At 38.1% G+C, this 20,387-nt stretch overlaps 1 protein-coding gene across 1 annotated transcript in view; it reads left to right on the forward strand.

The window, feature by feature from the left end:
• The first annotated feature begins 16,708 nt into the window (after positions 1 to 16,708).
• Positions 16,709 to 20,387, forward strand: part of LOC112904840 — an 11,026-nt gene continuing 7,347 nt past the window's right edge. The window contains exons 1-9 of the mRNA XM_025975913.1: positions 16,709 to 16,735; positions 16,803 to 16,848; positions 16,956 to 17,024; positions 17,132 to 17,200; positions 17,257 to 17,259; positions 17,317 to 17,376; positions 17,484 to 17,528; positions 19,025 to 19,047; positions 19,155 to 19,222. Coding sequence (XP_025831698.1) covers positions 16,709 to 16,735; positions 16,803 to 16,848; positions 16,956 to 17,024; positions 17,132 to 17,200; positions 17,257 to 17,259; positions 17,317 to 17,376; positions 17,484 to 17,528; positions 19,025 to 19,047; positions 19,155 to 19,222 — 410 coding nt within the window. The remainder of the gene's footprint in view (positions 16,736 to 16,802; positions 16,849 to 16,955; positions 17,025 to 17,131; positions 17,201 to 17,256; positions 17,260 to 17,316; positions 17,377 to 17,483; positions 17,529 to 19,024; positions 19,048 to 19,154; positions 19,223 to 20,387) is intronic.

The raw sequence follows: 20,387 nt of genomic DNA on the forward strand, positions 1-20,387 counted from the left end.
TCATCTAATGGACCTTAACGCGAGTGCATTTTCTTCGGCTGATCCGTAACTTAATACCAAACATAAACAATAACATTACCCAAAAAGCAGCTGATTCCGACTTACTGAAGGTGAATTTTTCTACGATCAGCTGGCAATCGTAATTAATTTGCGATTGTGCAGGGCCGGCATCAAAACTGTTATAATTTTATAATTTTTTATTTTGTTTCAAAAGTCAAAAGTCTTATAACATTTTATGCTCCAAATGCCCGTAGGAGGCTGTGGTATAAATATTAATTATTATAACTGGGACACCCTATATATATATATTCGAATATTCGCTGCCATCTATACACAACAGTTAATGAAGGTAGTTGCGATGCATTCTTCATTAAATAACATTTGTAATTTGCCTAATGAAAACTGCAGCAGTATTACTTTCAAGGGGAGCATATTTATAGAAAGGCTTACATAATTGTTTCCATAAGACCATAATTATTTTTCCTCTTGATGTTTGCGGTCTCGTGATGCAAATTGTAAATCTTAACTTAATGTTTTTTGACGCAAAACGTACATTACATTAAATTTAATTAATTAATTACAAAAATGAAATACCTACTTTGGACTGACATTGTACCAAAACATTATTTCTACTCTAAATTGAAAAAAATCGTGTGAAATGAAAACTATAATCGTACCTATGTTTACTGAAGGTTCTGCATTATGTTTATTTGTCGTTGTTATTGACTTTTATTGGATAGCCTGTATGTTATGTTATGCAATAAACAATTCTTAAATTTTTAAGAATATTGCTTGTTTATTGTCAATTATTCACTTAATCCTTTATTTTCTTTTAAAATATAACAAAGCAAACAAGGAACCACTTTGAATTGCCCGCTTTTTGCTTTAGTTCGGTTGTACCAGTGCCAGATCTTTAAAAGACACCCCCTGAAGGCGGTTAGTGTCGGATTTGCCGAAGCATCCACCCACTTAAACCCTCGAGTAGTATACATCCTGAGGAAGGTTCTGTGGGAAGAGATTGGAAGCGGGAAGGGGAATTCGGTGAAGAAAACAAAGCATCTGGGATGGAAATGGGGTATAATTTGAATCAGTAGACCATCTCAGATGAGCTAAAAACGCGAAACTAGGAATGAGCGGAAGAGGAGCAGCTAAGAGTAGAAGGTAGCGGGGCCTTCTGAAATGGTCGTTCGGTTAGTCGGAATGCGTTGATAGTAAAGATAAACCAATTTCTTTCAGAATTTGGGCGTTTCTGACGAACCATAGGTAGTTGAGCGCAGAAAGAAAGATCCGCATGTAGGTGCCTTGGAGGATTTGTAGATGGTGGGGAAGGGCACAGTCCCAGATTAGAATGGCGTAGGAGCAAATACTCCTGATGATTGCATTGAACGTACGGATTTTGGTTTAGTGGGAGATGGAGTTGTTTTGGAAGAAGGGCTTGAGGGAGATGAAAGCGCCTAAGACCTTGGAATGTATGAATAGGATGTGTTTTTGCCAAATGAGTTTCCGTCGAAGATGACGCCGAGATATGTGACGGAATGGCTCCATTTAATGGGGTGGTTGTTGACGATGATAGGGGGTGGTTTTCGTGTCCTACGGGAGAAGAAAATTGCTTCCGACTTGGCCTCCTTATTGGAGAGTTTCCATCTTCGGTACCAATTTAGGAGCAGGGACAGAAACTTGTTAATTTTTGCGGAGCACTGGAGAATGGTTTGAGCGGTGTTCATGAGGGGATGCCATCAGCGTAAAGAGCTGTGAGGATAGAGGGAAGGGACGGCACTTCTGCGTAGAAAAGGTTGAACAGAAGTGGCGACTACTTGGAGCCTTAGGGGACAACAGTCGTGACGGGTTTGCTTTGGAAAAAAGCAGAGCCAACGCGAACACGAAGGGTTCTGTCAGGGAGGAAGGATCGGATAACCCCGATTAAGAATTATGACGTGTTTAGGATAATAAGTTTGGAGATGAGGCTTTCGTGCCAAACTCGATCGAAGACTTGTTGGATGCCAAACAAAAGCGTGGAAATGTGACGACGCTTGTTTAGGTTGTCAGCGATATGCTCGGAAACACGGAGAAGTTGATGGCCGGTGCCGTGCTGATTGCGGAAACCATGTTGGAAGTTGGAAATGAGGTTGTTTTGCTCCACGTGGACAAGAAGCCAGTCCAGAAGGACGAATTCAACTACTTTACTCAGCGAATTGAATAGACTGATGGGCCTGTAGTTTGAGGAAGAGCTGAGGGTCTTCCATTTTTTGGGGAAACAGATGACAGTGGCTTTTTTTCGTCGTCGAGTCGTATGATAGCGTTTGTGATGTTGCGGAGTGCGGTTATGTGTTTTGGTGGCAGAACTTTTAGGACACCGTTGGAAATTCCGTCAGCGCCAGGGGCTTTTCTCTTTTTCCGAGATCGGATGGTAAGCAAGATTTCGCGGGAGTACGTGTGCTTGAAGTTGGAGATAGAGGATACGAAGTTTTGGGAGGCGGCTGTGGTTCACTAGTGAGTCGGCAAGATCCGCAGGGCTGGGTTGTGAGGAGTACTGGAGACAGAGATAGTCTACGAAAATTGCAGGTTTCTGCTCATATCTAAAGTCAATATGGAGCCGTTTTGTTTAAGATGTGGAGCTCTGTTTCGTTGAGAGCGGATCAATTTCCAAGTACTTTTGGGATTTGTTTCTGTCTGAGCGATGTAATCGTCGAAGGTGGCGCTGCAGAATTCGGTGATGCGAGTTTTAAGTTCTCGTTGGAGAGCTTGAGGACGCTGATAATTTCGTTTGAAAAGACTTCGATTGGGGTTGAAGGGTGGTCGGTGCTTAGGTCAGGAAGTTGAGTGAGGGGCGGGGAGGTACGCTGAGCTGGGGGGGCTTCAACAGTGAGATTGAAGTCGAGAATTTTTGCAAGAATGGATATGCCTTTTCTGTTGATTTGTTGGCAGCCCCAGGAGGCGTGTTTGGCATTGAAATCGCCTGTAACGATGGTCAAGAAGTTTGCGAGGAGGAGGAGGGGAAAATCCGAAAGATTTTATTCAAATGGGAGGGAGTATAGGGAAATGATTCTGAAGGGACAGATATTGGCGAGACTTCAATGCCAAATGCTTCTAATAAGTTACTGACCAAATAGATGGACTTGTGTTTTATAGAATTTCTAACGAGGATGGCTACGTCATCACGGTCTCTTCTATAGGATGTGAAGTTAGGGACGAAAAGTTTTATTTTATGAGATAAATGAAGTGACGCCGAGGAAATGTTGAGTTCAGTCAATTTACCTCTAATGCTTTGAGCATTCCAGGTAACTACTCGAAGATTATTTGGGTGGTCTGTTTTATCTATGGGTGGGTGTTTGGATGGCGGTGACTATACTGGCAACCATAGTTTGCATGATGACCTGGAGTTTCTATTCCAGAGTTGCTCATTCGACAGACACCACGAATAGCGAAGCCTTTATGAACTAATTCGGATTGGATATCGTCAGTGGAGATGGCTTCACAGACTCCACGGAGGACGACGTGAAGATCCCTGTTTTGCTGGAGCTAACTGGTTAAGAATTCAACTTTGAATACGTCGAAGTATGATAAAATCGCCTACGGAGTTGGGATAGATCCTGATCGAGCCTTGGGTGTTTACCGCTCGACGGGAAGCAATGCCGTGATTGTCCATGACTCGAAGAATTGTCGGATAGGAGTATGACGGGGAGCTTTAGGGCCTTGACTCGGCTGTTCAACTTCCGATTTCATGTTGGTGAACGATGGTGAAGACGGAAAAAGAAAAGAAGTTCGGCCGAAGCCGTCAGTGACAGCGGATGGTTGCTCTATTTTAAATTGAGCTTGGGGGAGTAGGGTAACAGATGACGTGCCAGACACTGTGTCCTCGCACATGGGACTTAGGGGCGAGTCTCGTGAATGATTACGGGTGAACTCGTTTAGCATAGCGGGCTTGGACTGCAGCTCGCTCGCTGAGGTTAAGGCTTCCGCAAGGGAAAGTCCCTCCAAGAATGCGGGGCTCTTGGGGATAGTCATTGCTAGGATGGCTAACGTACAGGAGTGAAAGAAGTCTTGTATAGGTCGTGCTGGTATACGAAAAAGAGAAGAAACGTTAGGTTAGGCTAGGATAGGTCGAGTGGTGGTATGTATGTTCAGAGGGACATTGCGTACTCCGCCTCAAATAACTGTTGATTGCTGGGCTACTACAGTTAATCCTAAAAGATAAATAAAAGTTAAACCCAAAGGTTTTTGGCTGTTGGTGCAATGTCGAACAGTATGAATATATGTGTATACGGCTGTAGAAATATCGCCTACGAGGCTTATAGACTAGAAGTTCGTCGCTGCTGGAATGGTCCGTTGGCTTCGAAGGTCGAAGAGAGTGGTCAGGTGGGTCGGTTATATATCTAGATGACGCGCCAGTAATATCCATGCATATCGATATTTTCTTCGAATTGAGGTGGAACTTGCGTCCCCAAGAAACAAAAAGGACTGCGAGCGTTCGAGAGGTACTGTTTATTTGTTCCTCATCTAGTTCAAGTTCCTATCTAAAAGACATTTGTCAGGACCTCAATGTTAATGTAGTAAAATTTGTGTTTAGCTCAACAAAAGACACACAGATATTTTAAATCAACCTAAATAACGTATATTTTTAAATCAACCTAAATAACGTATGTAAAATAATTTACGAATGCTACGTGTTTCTGTGAAAGTTTTATTTTAACATTAACTGTTTTTAAATCATTTTACTCCCGGATGAATTTTTCCTGCGCGGGGCAACAATAAAAAAAATTCTAAATCAGTTTTTTATGTTTTTCCTATTAATTTTGGAACATTCTTATCGAAAATATAGTTTTAGCGTCTCTGTTATGTTTAATAATCCATATATTTTATGTTTAATTATAGCGGATGTTTTATTTTAATTTTTTGGGGTTCCTAATTTAATCAATTGAATACCAACAATTTTCTCTGCAAAATGCTGCCATGACAATTCAAAATTTTTTTTCCAGACATTTGATCTGCGAAACTGAAAGTTTATATTTCAGTAAAATCTGTCATTTCGAGGACAAGACTCCGAAAGTTGTGCATTTTTGATATAATATGCATATTTGGTCCACGAGTAAAATGATATAAAAACTAACCTCCAAATGAAATGGGATGGTGAAAAAAAACATAAAAACACCCTCCAAATAATTTTTTGTACACATGTGTAACAGCTCGTTTGGGCTGCAGGCATAGCTTCAAATGATCTTCCGATTCCTTCATTGTGCTTCTTCTTTTGTAATAACCGTCTAAATTATTCTGATCCAAAAATAATGATCTTGTGTTCGAGTAAAAATTTAATATTATTTTTATTACTTTCTAAATTTATTATTTATCCATGGAGCATGTAACAAAAAAATAATAAACGAAATTTGCAGCGTGTTTACCGAGAGCTACCCTCGTCTATCAACAGTGAGTATGGAGAATTTAAAAAGAATTTTAAGAAATCAGCTATAAGATTAAATTTCTGCGAAAACAATTGTACCAAACTTGCTACTTCAAACGGAGATAACGTAGTTAGTAAATCTTTTGGTATTTGGAAAAGTAATGAACTATATCATTTCAAGTTGAAATATCTTTCTGCACTTCGATCCGGAGATCGTATTGAATTTTGTGAAACGATCTTGACTTGTATACAAGGAGACCCAAAAGTTGAGTACTAAGTAAAATTATAAACGAATCGAATGAAGAAGAAATATGTCCAGATATTTTCAAAATTGCAATCGTTCTGCTAGTCTATAAAAAAGAGCAAAAGACGACCCCTTCAATTGCCGACCAATATCAGTTATTGCAATTATGGCTAAAGCGTGTGAAACATGTCTACAGAAAAGAATCCAACAATTTCTACAATCCACGGAATTGTTTGCTAAAACACAGCATGGATTTAGGAAAACAATCCGTTATGGATACCATAAGTGACACCACCTCGGCTATCAAAAATAGTTTGGATCTTTCCCTTAAAAGCGTGGGTATTTGTGTCTATCATTCAAAAGCGTTAGACTCATTACATCTTTACAAAAGCTTGAAGTCGTCGATATGAAAAGCAAGGTACTTAACATAATGAAGTCCTCCCTTAATAAATGTAAAGAAAAAGTTAAAATACAAGATGTTGATAGTTCAGAAACAGCATAATTTATGGTGTACCAAAGAAACTGTATTGGGTCACTTCCTCTTTCTAATCTTCACTAATGATCTCATTGAGACCGATGGTGCAGCTAAAATATAGTAGGATATACAGATAATTCTGCGGTTCTGTATAATAAAAAAACTTGGGAAAATGCTAAACGCATTGCATTTACCGATATCGACGTATGCAAAAGCTAACACTGTAAAGTAAGCAGAATTTAATAATTTCTTGCTGAAAATTTAGTGCTAATTGAGTGCTAATTTACTGTCAAAGTTAAAAATTTGATGCTTTTTTGGGAATTTTAGAAACTTAACTTTAGCTAAAGTTAGCATTGTGTACTTATACCAGAAAAATACAAAGAATTGGCAGGTAAAGTTAATTAAGGATCAGCCTAATTAGTGCTCATTGAGTGCTGCTTATCATCGTTATCACAAGTTCGTCAGTCTTGAGACTGGTTGAACAAGCACATTCACTCTTTCCTATCCTGAGCTAATCTTTGCATTTCCCTAAAACTAGAACGACGTATATCCTTAACTATTTGTGAACAGTAATTTAATCTAGCTCTACTTCTATTCCTCGTAAATCCTGTTTCTGCCTCTAGTATGTCTCTGGCAAGACCTTCATGCCTAAGGAGGTGTCCTACCAACCTATCTCGCGTATTTCTTACTGACTTCCATAAAGTCCTCTGTTCTCTTATTCTTTCTAATACCTCTTCATTTCTTACCTTTTCTATCCATGTTATCCTCATCATTCGCCTATAATACCACATTTCGAACGTTATTATCTTGTGAGAAAATATTCCAATTTCGCCTTAGTCAAAAATATATAATTAGGCGAAGTATTGCTTTCTCTCAACGGCCTTCTCCATCTCAAATCATAATCAAACTCTTTGGACTTAAAAAAGTTAGTTAATTCCTGACTATCAGTCAAGCTATTCAAAATTTTATATACATGTAAAAAATTAAAAAAAATGTAGAGATTGTATTGATGACAAATCTAGTGTTTATACCTTTATAATCACGGTCAAGATAAGACATTGGACTTTCAGTCAAAAACTTATGCTTCAAGTTTCCTAATATGAACATCATGGTGTGGTGCCCAAACTACTGAACAATAAATTAGTATAGGAACAACTAAAGTTTTATATAAATATATTAAAGTGTTTGGTTCTTTGAAACCCTTAAGACAAAACCAAGAGTTCTATTGGCATTAAATGTAACGGATCGCAAATGATCAGCAAAATCAAAACTACTATTAAGTATGACTCCTAAATCTTTAAATTTATACACTCTATTTAAACTCGAGTCTGCCAACTTATAATCAAATATCAAAGAATCACCTCTATTTATAGACATAATATTACATTTGTTTATATTAAAGTCCATATTATTCTCCCTTGACCACTTCAAAACCTTGTCAAGGTCCCTCTGCATCTGAGATGCTTGCAGTACAGATGAAACTTTTATGAATATCTTAAAATCATCAGCAAACATTGGAATTTTTACAAATGAAGTAACAAAAGTCAAATCATTGATTAATAGCGAAAAGAACATTGTGCCAAGTATTGGACCCTGCGGAACACCAGAACTTGCAGAAAAGGACCTTGACTTAACAATTATTGGTCTTTACAAACATTTGTCTATCAGAGAGATAAGACTGAAACCATAAAATCATTGAATTAAAAAAAACAAAATTTCTTATTTTATGCAATGAAATGCCCTAATCAACAGTATCGAATGCCTTGTAAAAATTCAAATAAACAACATCAACTTGTGATCCATTTTTTAAAGAATTTAAAACAAAATCATTATAAATCAATAGATTGGATACTATTGATCTTCCTTTAGCGAATCCATGTTGTTCATTCACCAAGTAAGGCAAACCAAAAATTTTTAAAAAAGCATCTGTAATTATTAATACAGAACTTATTCCCTGTCTTAAAAATTAGAACAACATATGATCTTTTCCATACATTAGGTTGAATTATTATTATTATTAATTATTCATAAGAGGGGCATTAAACAAGATTGGCAGAGGTACGCTTATTGAGTTCTTACATTTATTATAAAAAACCAACTCATCTGGTCCTACAAATGGAGTATCATTCAAACATTCAATAGCGTTAATAACATCAGTTTTTTCAATATAAAAATTCCCAATAAAATTATTGCCCTGAGTATATACAAAATCAGAAGAGGCCTGATATACACTTTCAAAATAATCAGCAAAACAATGTAAAATGTTGTCATAAACCTCCACCTGCATACCATCTCTATACATTTTTCTGGGAAAACCGTTATCATTTACATAATGCCNAAATTACGTTTCGTTTACGTTTTGTGTGTTCTTTGTGTTTTACGTTATATAATTAAAATCTTTTAACTGTTACGGTTTATTAGTCTGTGTGATACCTAAAATAAAGAAACCCAACATCTAAGGCTTAAAACTAGGAAGAAATGCTAAGGGTGTGGCGAATAGCACCATTGGTGATTAACCCTTTAAAACATCTTCGTGGATACTTACAAGGCGGGGTTTTCAAACTGAAAATATTGTAAGAGAGGGATCTTTATAATTTGTGAAAAATCCGCTACATCATAAAATCAACAAACGGCACTTTCTAAACGTTAAACCCATAAAATAAATACCCCATAATAAAAATGAAACTAAATATGATAAGGATAATTCATCTCTCGAATGAACAACAGAATTAGCTGATCTCGTTAAACGCGGAATGGTACTGAAATAAGCAAATGAGGTTCTACAGTAATCAACGCGAAAAAGTAGTGGACGCCGAACAGCTTGAGATGGTACATTAAAATCAAACAAGTTATATAAATNGAATGAACAACAGAATTAGCTGATCTCGTTAAACGCGGAATGGTACTGAAATAAGCAAATGAGGTTCTACAGTAATCAACGCGAAAAAGTAGTGGACGCCGAACAGCTTGAGATGGTACATTAAAATTAAACAAGTTATATAAATCAATACAGAGCGTTAGGCTATTGAGTATCGAATGTAAAAGATAGCAGATCATTAACTTGACGACGTTTTTGAAGAGTATCAAGATTCGAGAGAATTAGTGCAACAGAGTAGTCCTGATCTAAAGGAGACATAGAAAGGTGGTTTTTGCACATAAATAGTCTCAGGAATTTGTGCTGGACGGATTCGTTGGACTTGGCGACCATACCACTGTCGCATATTCGAGCCCAGGCCTGACTAGCGAGGTGTAAAGCGTCTTCACTGTGACTGGCGACCTGAAGTGCTTAGAGTTTCCTGAAATGAAACTCAAAGTCCTGCGTGCCCTCAGCAGAATTTCGTCAATGTGAGAGTTGAAGGAACCATTCGATGAGTACCTGACACCCAGATCAACAAAATTGTCGAAGCTTGCTATTGGGTCCTCGTGGATGGTGTAGAGAAAGTTGAATGTGTTTCGCTTGCGCGAAAAGTGCAAAACCTTGCATTTTGCAACATTCAACTCGAGAGCGTTTTCAGAGCACCAGACAACCAACCGGTCCAGATCTTGCTGGAGCAAGATAGCCTCATCGTTGGAGCAGATGGAGCGGAAAAGTTTCGCCTCATCGACGTACAGCAGCGATTGACTGGATCTGAAGACTGATGGCAGGTCGTTGATGAAGATGTTGAAAAGCATCGGACCGAGGTGGAAGCCCTGAGGTACACCTGAAGCAGCAGAGTATGAGGTAGCCGCAGAACCATCAATACCAACCGAATAGTTACGGCCAATAAGGTACGAGCCGATCCACGACAGAAGCGGCCCTTCGAAGCCAGTAGCTCTCAACTTGCGCAGCAGGACCTGGTGATTGAGCGCCTTGGCGATGTCTGTAGATCACATCAACCTGCTTATTTGCATCTAGATGGCGAAAGATGTATTTGTTCAGGAGAACCAGGTTGGTGGAGGTTGATCTACCGGATCTAAAACCATGTTGGCTAAGATAGGGTCGATCAAGGGCTTCAGCTTGTTGGTCACGGCTTTCTCAAAGAACTTCGGGATCGCGCTGATTAGAGCTATCGGACGATAGTTTTTTATGTTCAACCTGTCCCCTGCCTTGTGGATCGGTTGAATGAGACTCATCTTCCAACTGTCGGGAAAAATTCCTGACTGGAGAGATTTCTCAAACAGGATCCACAAGGGTTTAGCTAAGCCGTATCGTGCTTCTAGAAGGAAGAGGTTTGGGATCCCATCAAAACCAGGCCATTATAATAAGAATATTTGTCGAATGTGTAATAGTAAATTGAATAAGGAAAATTATTTCAATAATGACTAATGACTTAACCAATGTTTTGACTGTGATGGGTATGAATAGTATAACGTAGAATAGTCAGCGTTATCAGAAGCAGTTTATTTATTTAAGAAGTACGTACAGTCTATTTCTATTTGTTAGAACTGTGACCTTGAATAAATCTGCGCAAAGATGGAAAGAATACACACTAGACGTGAGCAAGACAGAAATAGTTGGAACTAGAGTCCTCTAGTTGGAACAAGCTTGAACGAGCAGGGCTCTCATTGGGCGGTCTTTGGAGATCGGCTAGAACTGTACTGTACTAGACGAAAACGTTTAGTAATTTCTTAAAACAAAAATGTATATAAATTAACAATAGAAAACAAATCGAAAATTTTATAGGTGTGTAGCAAGTTAAGTTAATTCACTGGTTATTATTTTTGGCTAAATATGCTTTTAAATAAACTATATTCTTAAATTTTATCAAAGCAATTTAAATAATTTTGCAAATGATACTGTACACTTTTGTCTAGTTCTCGCTCGATGATCGGTGGAGAAATGAGTTCCGCAGATATATATGATTGAATTTGGAATTATGCTACGGCGCATCCTAATAAAGGGAAGGGGCATATCTCCAACTTCTTGAAACGAACAGTACCTACATTTGGTTTCGCTTGCAAGTGACCTTGCTTGCCATAGTTGTGCGAATTTGGAGCTGCATTTGAAACAAATAAAATTATACGTACATAAATAATTGCTTCACACTAATTTATTTTTGTCCTACTCAATTATACAATGGAACTAAATGAGATGTTCTTGTAAAATTAACTTTTATGAAATTCACTTGACAAAAAACAGCTAATAATGTTCCCCATGCAAAATACTAATCGGGTAAATTGACAAAGTACATAAAGTTGTATACAAATATGCAAGATATTTCCAAAATCCTTCAGGTAGTAAATAATATACCGTATTGGAATCAATAATGTTATTTCCGTGTCTGTACACTTCTTTCTGAAATATGTATCTAATTGAAGTACGCTAATACAATAGACATGGATTTTAGCTAGAAAATTGTTTAAAATTAAAATAATGAGAATAATAACATGTAATTCTTTATATAATTCAATTAGCAAGCAGTTGTAAGTATTGCACACCGAATGGGAAATTTCGGCAAAAGCATGATGTTAATAAAAAAAAATTTCAATCGTCTTCCTTGCCTTGTGTTCATATTTTTAACGGAATTTCCGTTTTTCCTTCACAATGTTCCATGAAAATGAAGCTTTTTAGAAGGAGTGGGGAGTAATGTAATTTGTAACTGTCAATGCAATGTATATGTTTCTGTATCTTTCTGCAAGACGTAGCTAATTATAGCGCAAGGTAATCGCATAAACTTGAAATAGTAATGTTTGCAAATATCTGTTCTGTTGTAATTATTTATGATTACAGTTATCTGACATTGCTTTTTTCATTTGATGAAATTGTATCTGTTGTACATATGTAAAGATTCCCATAAAACATACAATCACAACTTACATGCCTTTTTTGGGAAACGTCTGGAATGATTGGTATATGTATGTTGAAGTTCATTTTCAATTGCATGTTGTTAACTTTAGACGTCTGAATTAATACCTACGACATTGTTTATACGTTGCAATTACAAGGACATAATACGTGAGGTAATGTAAAGAACAGTTATCAAAAACTTTCAATTTTTACGTATGCAGTGGCTTTCGGTTGCCACCATGCATATAATAATGGGTTTTGAAAATATGAAATATGCAAATCTTGTATAAAACTGAATTAGTTACAATCACAGGATTGTATACACCTTTGAAAGTAGAGTGAATTGAGAATGGAGAAACCCCGTATTACACAACTACTATTGATGTAAACCCTGCAAATTAATGAAGAATACATCTACACTGTAAAGAAATACGTACGCAATTTTGTTATAGTAAATTAAAAAAATATTCCCGATGAAGTAGATATGATAAGACATTTCATGGAGGGAATTGCAAATGCAAGAAGTTGTAGTTATGTTGAAAAAAACATCATTGATGCAGTTATCTGTAGAGGGGTGTAAAACTATTATGTGAGCCTTGTAGCTTATATATGCAACAATGGCACCTACGCAGTGATGTAAAACGTAGACAGGTACACATTTTTGTGCAATAACGTACAATTTTCAAGAACATGGGTATGTGGTTTAAGTAATATACAGTACTGCAAAGTTATGTAAAAAACAGTAGGGCATATGTATGTGTAACTGAATTGATGAAAATATTTGCTTTATCCATTTCCTTTAATAGACAAAACGGTTTTGTAAATTATGAGGTGTATGAATATGTAAACATGCATCCTGATGAATATTTCTACTTTAACGTAAGACATTCCTTGTATTTGAAGGAGAGAATTATAACTTGTGAGAATTGTATAAGTAACATACACAAATTATTTAATGCACGTTCTTTTAGGGTGTTCATTTCTGCGTGATTGTACCACGTTACTTGTCTAATGCACATATCCTTAAGCCAAATAATTGCGTTTTAATGAACACACTTAATCAATTAATGTAATATGATAGAGATTGCTGAAGACGTTGCTGATGCAAATAGCTATTTCTCCCCTTCTTGAAGGCCTTCATTGGTTCTCTAACCCCACAGTATGTCGTGTACGCCCCTGCAGTAGTTTCTCATTGATTTCCATTTTATGGAAGTATTATTATTGACGGTATAAAAGGGAGTAATTCCATTGTAAAGGTAGATTGTTGTACGTTTATCCTCCGATATACTTTGTTATCATTGGTAATACTTAGTTGAAGTTGAAGTTGATGTTGTTGTTGTTTTAGTGTTTACTTATTTTTTTTTTTACGTTTTTTCTTTTTTTCTTTCATTTTGTCTGTACTTTTCTACTGTAGTAAATAGTAATAATTTTTGTTACAGCAGCTTTTTCTTACAAAATTGCTACAATGGTGTTTTACTGTTGTGTTCATGGTTGTTCTAATACGAACAGGGATGTTCCCATGCATATGTTTCCTAAAGACGAAATGGTAAGAAACTGAATTTTCAATTTATAGTTTTTTGTAAATTACACGTTACTTTAACAATGATGGTTACTGTAGATATTTTGTACGTATTACGTTTCATATGGAGTTGTGCATATTAACAATATCATTCCGACGTTTCGTCTGTGACTTAAATATTAAATTGTAACTTTTTATTACGGTAATTATATTTACTTTTCTTTGATCACAGCTTTATCAACTGTGGGTTGAACGGGTTGGCCGTGCTGACTTCTTGCAGAAGCCGATGGACCATGTAAGGAGATCGTATCGCGTCTGTCACATTCACTTCGGAGAGGAGAGTTTTTATCATGGTCAGTGGAACAAATCCACCATAAAGCGGGATGGCGTTCCGACGTTATTGTTGTCAAACGCTCCTGCAGAGAGAGGTAACTAATATCGTTTTTTCAACTTGTCCTCCATACTTTCATTATGTCTCATTACATTAGTAAATCAATCTCTGCATACATGTGATTGTTATTGAGTGTACATTAAGAATTGAAATGTATTAATATTTTCTTGCGGTTAATAACAGGTCTTCGTATTTACAAAGGAGTGCATGTACTTCTGTACTGAGAAATATCACTTGAGAAGCTTTTCTTTCATATACTTCTGCGTTTCCGTATAAAGTCTCATACGAATATGTTGCTGTAAGTTTTTTGTTTTCACAGATGTCCTACATGCCGACGCCACATCCGCCAATTCCTACGGACCACTACCGACAACGGCGTCTGTAATTGCAACCGGTCAGTTCCGTAATAATATGACTGTTCTTCTCATTTACGCAATTAAACTTTCTTCACAGATAGTATATTTCCCGTCGACACAGAGGCAACACCCGCCCAATTTACGTCTGTGGCCGAAAGTTCCGGCAAGTTACCGTATATAGTATATGACTATAATGCTATTGTATTTATTTTAATTTTTTTCACAGATGTGCTCGTTCGCATGGAAATAGAAGCGACACCCGGTCCGTCCACATCTGCACCCACAACTTCTGGTAAGTTGTCCCTCATTACTTATTTTTTTGTAAACTCAATTTACATTTCTTGATAGATGATCCTTCTAAAATGGGATCCAAAGTAGCACGTCGGTTACGCAAGCGTCAGTTATTAGTTGTGAAACCGAATGACCGCCAGTTGCGAAAACTTGCTGAGAAAGTTCGGACAACTGCGGACTGTCAGGACTTCGTACGGCAAATACCCTTTACCACCGGAATCGATGAAAACATTATGAATTCCATTACGAAGAAGGTTCAGTCGGTCGATATACTGGAGCGGTACTGCAGCGTCGTTTTTGATGAAATGGCTATTCAACCACTCCTGCAGTACAATCACGACTCCGATTTGGTGGATGGCTTCCAGGACAACGGTCACATTGGTGAGAGAAGGAGAGTTATTGCCGACAAGGTAATGGTTTTCATGGCGCGTGGCATTTTCGGCAAGTGGAAGCAACCCTTGGCATACTATTTTAACGAAGGGGGTATGAAAAGGGACGTTCTAGTTCGCAGTATACGTGAGGTTGTTGTGGCTTGCCAGGGTGCTGGACTAATTGTTAAGGCCCTTGTCTCAGACCAAGGCTCGTCCAACGTTTCTGCCATCAACCGGTTATACGCTGAAACCGACGAATACTTTGCTCAGCGAGGTGAAGAAAACAACTTTTTCGGAGTACTGATAGGGGGACAGGAAGTTGTACATCTGTACGATGCACCTCACCTTCTGAAAGACATGCGGAACAATTTTTTTTTAAACGACGTTCGGTTCCAATGGCGGAATGGAACTGTGGAAATTGCGAAATGGGATCACGTTCGTCAGTTGTACGACTTAGATGGCAGAAAGGGCGACGACTACAAAATATGCAGCAAATTGACTGTGGCTCACATCAACAATACCCGCAAAATGAAAGTTTCCATAGCTGCTCAGGTGCTCAGCAGGAACGTGGCGGCTGCGATGACCACGTTAACAGCAATACCGAACGGTCTACCTCAGGAGGCTGTAAGTACCGCAGAATTTTTGTTGTTTATGGACAAATTATTCGACACCGTCAACGGGGCCTCCATTAACGTAAAACATGGCAAGCGACTGAGATGCGCTGTGACGTCAAAGTCTGAACATTGCCAGTTTTGGACAGAAGCGATAGCGGTACTGAAGACCATTTCCTTTTTCAACTCACGGAACGCTAAAATCATTCCACCAACGGTTAAGAACTGGATTCGTACTTTGGAGGGATTCCGGTACTTGTGGGATGTGCTGCGGAAGGAGCGAGTGTTGTTTCTTTGTCCGAGGAATCTCAATCAAGATTGCTTGGAGAACTTCTTCGGGTGCATTCGCAGTCATGGAGCACGGAACGTCAGTCCTAATGCGGCCGCTTTTGTTAATTCTTTCAAATCTCTCATAATTAATAATTATTTGGCAAACCGTTCCAAATCCTTTAATTGCGAGAGTGACAATTTACGGGCGTTTGATAATTTAAAACAATTTCTCTCCGGCAAAGTCACCACTACAACGTCCATCCGATTTCCAGAAGTGACAATTCCCGAGTACATACCAAGCAGTACAACGTTATTGCGTAGGGGCACATTAACGTATGTGGCTGGTTTTGTTGCTAAAAGAGTGCTCTCCAAGGTGGCAAGGTGTAGGCAATGTAGACTAGATCTTTTGGGAGACGACCGGACTGCGAAGGATTATTTTGTAATTCAAGCGAGGGCTTACTCCCCTAATGAGCTGCTATCTCCTTCGACAACTTTCAACTGTTTTCTCCAAAAGGCAATTTTCATACTTCAGCATATATTGCCTCAAATTTGCGCCGATGTAAATATTACTGGAGAGATGGAGGTAGTGCTGAAGCACACAATGCACCACGACAATTGCTTCCACTGCACCCACCATGATCTAAACCTACTGCTGGTGCAGCATATTTGTAAATTCTACCTGATCACGTGGATTCGAAATATAAACATGGTACTGCAAGGCAAGGAAAAGGTGGGAACTTCTTCGGATCCCATGAAACAATACGCGGCGAGGAAGTACGCACAACTTCGTAGGAAGTAGACAACCGGTAAGTGTCATACATGTCTTGTTTATTACATATTTGCATGCTGCGGTATTATTAAAGAAAGTACTTTGTAAATTTGTAAATGTCATTGTACTTATTTTCACAGCTTTCACAGTTGGCGACCATCGCTGTCCACCTACGAGCCCCTCCTTCTATTGCTCTTGCCATACATTCCGGTAGGTGTTGCTTGAAAGCTTGACTAACGATCAATTTTTATGCATACTTTTTGCAGAAAGTATTCAGTACGGTAGGTACCTTTACAAGTATTATTTTCATTATGTTTACAGATTTCACAGTCACCGATCATAGGCGCCCCCTACGAGCCTCTTTTTACGTTGCCTTGCCACAGATTCCGGTAAGTGTTGCTGAAAAGCTTGACTAACGTTCTATTTTTATGCAGACTTTTTGAAGAATGTATTCGATAGAGTACCTTTATAAGTATTATTTTCATTATTTTTACAGATTTCACAGTCACCGATCATCGCCGCCCCCATACGAGCCTCTGTTTGAGTTATCTTGCCGCACATTCCGGTAAGTGTTGCTGAAAAGATTGACCAACGTTCTATTTTTATGCATACTTTTTGCAGAAAGTATTTCGTACGGTACCTTTATAAGTATTAGTTTCATTACTTTTATAGATTTCACAGTCACGGATCATCGCCGCCCCCATACGAGCCTCTTTTTAAGTTGTCTTGCCACACATTCCGGTAAGTGTTGCTGAAAAGCTTGACTGACGTTCTATTTTTATGCATACTTTTTGCAGAAAGTATTCAGTACGGTACCTTTGTAAGTATTATTTTCATTATTTTTGCAAATTTCACAGTCACCGATCATCGCCGCCCCCATACGAGCCTCTGTTTGAGTTATCTTGCCGCACATTCCGGTAAGTGTTGCTGAAAAGCTTAACTAACCTTCAATTTTTGTACATACTATTTGTAGAAAGTATGCGGTACGGTACCTTTATAAGTATAATTTTCTTTGTTCTTACAGATTTCACAGTCACCGATCATCGCCGCCCCCTACGAGGTTCTTTTCANGTTATTAGATGACCTAAGTATTTTATTTGACTTTGCCCGAACTTACATTTCTGTAAGTTAAATTTTATATTATTCTTACGTGCCAAACTAAAAACCTTCAAAAGTCTCTCACCATGTTCTTCTTTGTTACGCCCCCAAATAAAAATGTCGTCGATGTATATGTCGACCCCATCGACATCAAAGATCGACTTGAAACGCGACTGAAAGGCCTTCGGAGCTGATTTAATTCCATAAGGGAGTCTTAGAAATTTATACCGACCGAAGGGTGTACCGAATGTACATAAGTTGGAACCCTCCACATCTAGCGGTATCTGGTAAAACCCCTGTGTAGCATCCAAAGTACTAAACACTTTCGCCCCCTTTAATTTATAAGTAATTTGATCTAATGTGGGAATTTTATAATATTCCCTTTTAATAATCTTATTTAAATCTTGCGGATCCAAACATATCCTCAGTTTCCCGTTTGTTTTTTTGACTAAAACCAACGCATTAACCCAATCTGTCGGATTTTTTGTAAGAAGTATTCGATACGGTACTTTTACAAGTATTATTTTAATTATCTTTACAGATTTCACAGTCACCGATCATGGCCGCCCCCCTACGAGCCACTTTTACGTTGCCTTGCCACAGATTCAGGTAAGCGTTGCTGAAAAACTTGACTGACGTTCTATTTTTATGCATACTTTTTGCAGAAAGTATTCAGTACGGTACCTTTATAAGTATTATTTTCATTATGTTTACAGATTTCACAGTTACCGATCATAGGCGCCCCCCTACGAGCCTCTTTTTACGTTGCCTTGCCACAGATTCCGGTAAGTATTGCTGAAAAGCTTGAGTAACGTTCTATTTTTATGCATACTTTTTGTAGAAAGTATTTGGTACGGTACCTTTATAAGTATTATTTTCATTACTTTTACAGATTTCACAGTCACTGATCATCGCCGCCCCCATACGAGCCTCTTTTTAAGATGTCTTGCCACACATTCCGGTAAGTGTTGCTGAAAAGCTTGACTAACGTTCAATTTTTATACATACTAATTACAAAAAGTATTCGGTACGGTACCTTTATAAGAATAATTTTCATTATTTTTGCAGATTTCACAGTCACCAATCATAGGCGCCCCCTACGAGCTTCTTTTTAAGTTGCCTTGCCACACATTCCGGTAAGTGTTGCTGAAAAGCTTGACCAACGTTCAATTTTTATGCATACTTTTTGTAGAAAGTATTCGGTAGAGTACCTTTATAAGTATTATTTTCATTATTTTTACAGATTTCACAGTCACCGATCATCGCAGCCTCCCTACGAGCCTCTTTTTAAGTTGATGCCTTGCCACAGGTTCCGGTAAGTGTTGCTGATAAGCTTGACTAACGTTCACTTTTTATGCATACTTTTTGTAGAAATTATTCGGTACGGTATCTTTATAAGTATTATTCTCATTATTTTTGCAAATTTCACAGTCACCGATCATCGCCACCCCCTACGAGGCTCTTTTTAAGTTGCCTTACCACAGATTTCGGTAAGTGTTGCTGAAAAGCTTGACTAACGTTCAATTTTTAAACATACTTTTTGTAAAAAGTATTCGGTACGGTACCTTTATAAGTATAATTTTCTTTGTTTTTACAGATTTCACAGTCACCGATCATCGCCGCCCCCTACGAGGCTCTTTTTAAATTGCCTTACCACAGATTCCGGTAAGAGTTGCTGAAAAGCCTGACTAATTTCCAATTTTTATACATACTATTTACAGAAAGTATTCGGTACGGTACCTTTATAAGTATTATTTTCATTACTTTTGTTTCGGGAAGACAGGTAAGAATAATGTAAGCACGTTTAGATGTTTACTGCCCGGAGGCCGGTACTGTAGTGTCCCCGCAAGTGCTCACCAGCCCGGCGTTAGTCAGCGACCCCTCAGCTCGTTGCTGATGGGCTGCTGCCCATAGAACATAGAACTCTACTGGCCAATGGCAATTACTTCCAGAACACCTTTCCCTTTTTATTTAACACAAAGTACATTACAGTTACAAACAAGTGGTTTTTCTTAATCTAAATTATCTATGTCTATATTTACATAATCTTTCATCCATACCGGTTGTCTTCTAACTCTTTCCGGTCTTACTACATTTTCGACAACTTGTTCTCTATTATTACGCTGAGCTCCACCCCGTTGTTTATCAATAATTTGTTCCCTACCAATGTCACGAGCTACAGCTTCTCGTTCGTCTTCCGCCCTTTCTGCGTTATTTTCTGCAAAATTAGGAACCCCATTGTTGTCTTGTACTACGCTAGTTGCAACCGGCCAGTTTGATCTCAACCCTGAATGTTTAACCGCAGATTCTATATTACTATTCAACTTATATGGAGCTTCGATCAGGTGCCATCGATTTCTCCGATGTAATCGATTATTATTACCTATTTTTAACAAATATGAGTTTGGTAGGTCGCTTCGCTGGACTACTGTGCCGTACCTCCGTAGGTCTATAATCCACACTGCATCGCCTACATTTAACTGTGACATATTTCTCGACCGATGTCTTTTATTATAAATTTCGCTTTGTTTGATTTTACTACTACTTTCCCTAGCTTGTACTTCGCTGTCTTTTATAAAAGTCTCTAGTTTACTTGGAAGAAACGGAAACGTGGATCGTATTTTTCGCAAAAATAATAATTCTGCTGGACTATACCCATTTTCTAGGGGAGTCGTACGATATGCCAATAAACCCAAATTTACATCTTCTGATTTGCTCAAAATATTTTTCGCTACCTTAACCATCGCTTCAATCTGACCGTTACTTTGCGCATAGTGTGGAGAACTAGTTATATGTTTGAATCCATATTGTTTGGCAAAATTACTAAATC

The sequence above is a fragment of the Agrilus planipennis genome, unplaced genomic scaffold (genome assembly GCF_000699045.2).
Source record: "Agrilus planipennis isolate EAB-ADULT unplaced genomic scaffold, Apla_2.0 scaffold287, whole genome shotgun sequence".
Classification (NCBI taxonomy): Eukaryota; Metazoa; Arthropoda; class Insecta; order Coleoptera; family Buprestidae; genus Agrilus; species Agrilus planipennis.